The sequence below is a fragment of the Mus caroli genome, chromosome 4 (genome assembly GCF_900094665.2).
Source record: "Mus caroli chromosome 4, CAROLI_EIJ_v1.1, whole genome shotgun sequence".
NCBI classification, from domain to species: domain Eukaryota; kingdom Metazoa; phylum Chordata; class Mammalia; order Rodentia; family Muridae; genus Mus; species Mus caroli.
In genome coordinates this window covers 55,787,875-55,793,692 of record NC_034573.1, presented here as the reverse complement: position 1 = coordinate 55,793,692, position 5,818 = coordinate 55,787,875, and the positions used below count along the sequence as shown (strand labels likewise).

The 5,818-nt window shown below is 40.9% G+C and overlaps 1 protein-coding gene across 1 annotated transcript in view; it reads left to right on the top strand.

Moving 5' to 3' along the window:
* Positions 1–3,500: 3,500 nt before the first annotated feature.
* Positions 3,501–5,818, top strand: part of LOC110293325 (major urinary protein 1-like) — a 10,927-nt gene continuing 8,609 nt past the window's right edge. Inside the window, exons 1-2 of the mRNA XM_021161197.1 lie at positions 3,501–3,591; positions 3,930–4,065. Of these exons, the coding sequence (XP_021016856.1) occupies positions 3,501–3,591; positions 3,930–4,065 (227 nt within the window). The remainder of the gene's footprint in view (positions 3,592–3,929; positions 4,066–5,818) is intronic.

Genomic DNA, 5,818 nt, shown 5'->3' with positions numbered 1-5,818 from the left:
TCTCTCTCTCTCTCTCTCTCTCTCTCTCTCTCTCTCTCTCTCTCTCTCTCTCATTTGTATATCTAGCATTTCCCTTTTTGTGTGTATATTTATTTTATTTTATTTTATTTTATTATTTTTAGCCCTACTCCTCTTCTCTGATGCAGTTCTCGACTGTGGACAAAGGCCTTTTTAGAATTTCCCAGACCCATTTTCCTGTGTCAACCACTAACTGATATTAGTGTCCGGTCCAATCTTACTCAGTCTAGCCTGTATCCTTTTTGCACCCTTGAAATCAACAGCCTTCAAAAGATAAAACTTATAGCACTAACATTAATGCTGTATGTTGCTTACCATGCAGGACACCATCTTCCGTTTTTTTGTAGAGCCCCATCATGACAGCGTCCCTGAGTTGGTCTTTCCATATTCAGGTCTCTGATTCCAGTGCCACCTGTAGCCAACAGCAGCCAGAGGTCACTGGGTTCCTGAAAAAAACAAAACAAAACTAGGTATGTATGGAAAGGACAGCAAGAGAAATAACAAGCCAAGACAAAGTTCTCTGATCAAGGCTCAATCTTTAATGTATGGCACTGGATATATATGGGAAAACCCAAAGCCTTATCCTTTTGTTTCAGCTGAGTTCTGTTCCTTTTTTCATTTGGATGGAGTTGCAAAGTAGACTCTTCAGCAGCTCTGAGGGTGGGCAGTTCTCAGTTGTCTGACAGGAAGGTATAATTGTATTAAAGCAAGACAGGAGACTCCACTATTGCAGACTTGTTCAGCCAGCTCAAGGCTGGGGGATGGTGGGGATAATTCTGACACTGACACAGCAGGTGTTTCAGAAGTGATGTTGAGCCAGGGTCAGCTGTATGTACTATCACTTTGGCTGCTAGAGAGACTACAGAATATTTCCTCTCTGGGACATGAATCATATAAGCCTGTTTTTATTGATGTTCTTCTTGGACCCAAATATACCCTGGCATCATATAAGTGGCTTGAATGTGTCCACAGGCTTTCTGAATGAGTTATTTGTTCAATTAGTTGAGGGTGAGACACGAGTCAAAGTGATTAAATCATTTTCCTATTAGTCAGTTTCAGAAATGCTAGCTAGTTACAACTGGGCTGTAAGTTGGTGACACGTAAAGTCCTTAAACCCCTTACCCACACACTTTGTCTAGTCATTTCTTGACTGCTTCAGATTTTAAGTCATATGAGTCATATGAACAGTCTACACATGCTAAGGAGTGTTAACATGCTTAGTAACAAGGAAGGTGCCTGAGCTAAATTCGGGAGTGGAAGGAACTCATTGTTACTCTCTGCTGTAGAAGCAACTTCTAGTTCATTACTAGAAAAGCAATAATCCATAGCAGGATGAAGTGCTACAACCCATAATCCCAGCATTCAGGGGGTTGGAGCAGGAGGATTGCCACAGATCTAAGACCATTCAGAACCTCAGTGTAAGTTCAAGTCCAGCACAGAGATCACATTAAAAACATGGTTATGGCTCCTTTTAACCCCAGAACTGGGTAGATGGTGGAGACTGGAGGATTGCTGGGACTTAGTGGCCAGCCAGCCTCTCTGAAACACACTTATTCCCAGATTCAGATGGAGACCCTGTCTCAAGGGGATGAAGTAAAAAGACATAGAGGGAGATGAATGGTGTCCTGTGCTGACTTCTGCATATACTAGCAAAGGCAGAAGCATGTGCACATATGTGCAGACACCATAATCAACCAATAAGAAGAGGGTGGGAATATGAGAAAGAGGAGGTAGAGGTAGAGGAAGAGGAGGAGGAGGAGGAGAAGAAGGAGAAGGAGGAGCAGGAGGATGAGCAGGAGGAGGATCAGGAGGAGGAGGAGGAGGAGGGGAGAAGGAGGAGTAACAGAAAGAATGTGATAATCCCCTAGAAGAGCTTCCTTCAAACACTTGTAGACCTAGAGAGAGTCAGTTTCATGCCTCATTCAGTCTCGGTCCATACCAACTCTTCCATATTTTAAAGAAACACATGTGCAGTTTCTTTGCTAGTACCTGCCAGTCTGACAGTTTTGGAACTCTCCAGCACTGTTTATTCCTTTTTTCTCCTGTTTAACCATCCCCCCTTCATGGCAAAAATATTGTGACCTGTGTAGTGGAGTCAATAAGAGCAAAGACTCCTGAGTTAGAGAGTGTTGGAATAAATCTAAGTTCTCACTTTAATTGACTAAATGACGTTATATAGTTACTTAATCTTTGTGAGTCTTAACTAATACTATGGTATGAATAAAATAGTACATACAATATAAAGCTGAAGCAAAGCTGAAATAAAGCATATCATGTCCTTGCCTCCTTCTTGAATTCTCTATTTCCCCACATCAAACACTAGTTTATGTTTCTAGTTCGAGGGTAAATGAAATGTCTACTGATACAAAATATGTTTCCATTGTAACTTTGGAAGAACTCCAGCCTATGGATTAGGTTCTGAGCATACACAAGTGTAGATCTCATGCCAGTTGTCACAATACTTAGCATACTGCCCCTGCCTCTCAGTGAGACCAGAGGTCCCCAAACACTTCTTTGGAAGCATGATTTTTAGCATGGTTTCTACTTGAACCTCCATCAGCATATATGACTTTGAACAATACTTGTATTTTTTCATTAATAATGAGATTATGTCCAGTCAGTTGAAGTCCAACATTCTCGAAGGTAAACAGTTGATGCAACATGGCTACTGACACCAATTTGGATTCTGAGGTCAGTACTATCTGTACAAAGGTTGAAGCTTTTGGGCAGCTATCAGCTTAGCCTTGAAACACTATTCTTGATAATTTCTTTAATTAAGATTTACTATTTTTATGTGCATGTGAGTGAATGAGTTTATTTGCACCACATGTGTAGAGGAGGCCATAGGGGTCAAAAGAAAGTAGGTGATTTGCTGTTACTGAAGTTAGAATCAGTTTTAAGATGCCACACGAGTGGTAGTAATTGAACCTGGGTTCTCAGCAAAAACAAGTTTCAAAGAATCTGACTCCTTATTGTGACCTTAAACCAGTGCTCATACACATGAAATATAAATTGAGTAACTCAAGTTCTTCCATACTCACCTTAAAGCAAAGATTCTGTGCATACTTGACCTTCCAGTTCAGTCTGTATTCCCTCCAAAACTGGCTTTCTGATTCCAAGCCAGATCCAATGTTGCATCTGATTCCAGTCAGTAGTTTTCTTGAACTCCCACTGTTTGGGGGGGGGGATATATTTTGAGAAACGTAAGATTACTAAATCAATCCATAGGTGATGAAATTGCCAAGTTTGCAAAGTGCAAGGAACAATCCTTGACCTCTCATCAATAAATGAGAAAACATTCCACTAAGCCTGATGGAGGTAGAGGAGACCCATATGGAAAGAGAAAAACAAAAAACAAAACAACAAAAATGCTGAACCCAGAGAGTATATAAGGACAAGCAAAGGAGCTGGGGAGTGGAGTGTAGGCACCATCACTAGAAATGCGTGGTCCTGACAGACAGACAATTCTATTCCCTACCAAAATGAAGATGCTGCTGCTGCTGTGTTTGGGACTGACTCTAGTTTGTGTCTATGCAGAAGTTAGTTCTATGGGAAGGAACTTTAATGTAGAAAAGATATGATAACTGAATAGTAACTTCTGACTCTGAAGGTGCTTTGGGGAACTCTTGAAGCCAAATAGGTCCTTTGAGGGGCTGGGTATAATGACCCAATCTATTAGACAAATGAATGGATCCAGACCTTGAAGTAAGACCAGCTATTCATATGTAAAAGTGTTTGGGGACCTCTGGTCTCACTGAGAGGCAGGGGCAGTATGCTAAGTATTTTGACAACTGGCATGAGATCTACACTTGTGTATGCTCAGGACCTAATCCATAGGCTGGAGTTCAAGTGGAAACATGTACATGTGGTACCCCTACTCCTTCTCCCTTAACCATTTCCTTATTTATTACAGATTAATGGGGAATGGTATACTATTATCCTGGCCTCTGACAAAAGAGAAAAGATAGAAGATAATGGCAGCATGAGACTTTTTCTGGAGCACATCCATGTCTTGGAGAATTCCTTAGCTTTTAAATTCCATACTGTGTAAGTGAGATGCTCATAGCTGAGAAAGAGGAAATGAAAACCTGGTATGGTCTCATGTCTACTGTAGTGACTATTCCTGGTTGTCAACTTGACTATATTTGGAATGAGCTACAATCCAGATTTGGAAGGCTCACCAGTGACCCTTATCTGGAGGCTTGGAGATAGAAGTTTTTGATATGGGTCTTGGTATGGAGATCTTGAGGCATAATGGCTATGGATTCCAGAAGATTAAATCTCCAAGTTCAAGGTCATCTGGGATTAAAGGTGTGGTGGATACCACCACCTTCTGCTGGAGACAATATAAGCGCATTGGAAGAAGGGAGTCTTGCTCTTGCTCCTTCACCTTCTTGCTGTGTGAGACTAACTGCTAAATCCTTGGACTTCCATTCACAGCTACTACTGAACCATTGTTGGGAATTGGGCTGCAGACTGTAAGTCATCAATAAATTTCTTTACTATATAGAGACTATCCATAAGTTCTGTGACTTTAGAGAACCCTGAATAATACAGAAGTTGGTAAGGGGAGTGGTTCTAGAGGAAGAGAAGTATAAGGATGAATCTTTTAAAATACTGGAATTGGCTTGTTGATCCATCAGCACTTTCAACTACTGAAACCTCTCCAGGTTCTCTCCCTCCAGGGAGCTCAGAGAATTTTGAATACCCATGGTTGAAACTATATTTCAAACTTTAAAAAGCTAATGTCCTTGATTTTCTTGATGAATTAGGTGATTCAGTGTACAAAGCTTTCTACAAAATGGGGAAAATCAGAAAATGATTTTACTGCATGGCTGCTCTTAGTATCTGGGGAAAAATGATGAATGGAAGGAAGGAGTTGTGTGATAAAATCAAAAAGCTCCAGACACAAGTAAATGATCTAAAAGTTGCTAAGTGTGTCCTTGAAGAGAATCTTCTCTCCTGCAGCCATAGAGCTCAAGTTGCAGAAAATCAAACTGAAACCCTCACTGTAAGGTCGGCTGAACTTCAGCAAAAATTCAAATCTCAGCCTCAGAGTGTGTCAACAGTTAAAGTAAGGGCAGTAAGTGGCAAGGAATGGGATTCTATAATTTGGGACGGGGATGTCTGGGAAGACTATGTTGAAGCTGAGAATTTTGAATCTTCAGATTCTCAAGGGTTTGCCCCACCTGAGGAAGTAGTACCCTCAGCCCCACCCCTTGAAATAATGCCTTCCCCACATGAGGAAATTAATTCTGCAGAGTCTGATAAACCAGCAATGACTTTCACTGAAGAAAATGCCAGACAAGACAATACTGATATTTCTGAAGGCCCACCAATAGTTTCTTCTAGACCTGTAACCAGACACAAAGCAAAACAGGCTCCTAGAGAGGAGGTAGAAAGTGTAGTCCATGAGGAAATTTGCTACACTACTATTGAGCTTAACGAGTTTGCTAATTCATTCAAGCAGAAACCTGGCGAATATGTGTGGGAATGGATTTTAAGGGTGTGGGATAAGGGTGGAAGGAACATAAAATTAGAGCAGGCTGAGTTTATTGATATGGGCCCACTGAGTGAAGATTCTAGGTTTAATAAGGAAGCTCGCATAGTGAAAAAAGGTATCAAAAGTTTGTTTGAATGGTTGGCTGAAGTGTTTATCAAAAGATAGCATACTGGAAGAAGATTGCGAATTGATCCATTACTATCTCCTTGTACTAAGGTCAAATCTAAGTGGATTAAGGAACTCCACATAAAATCAGAGACACTGAAACTTATAGAGGAGAAAGTAGGGAAAAGCCTC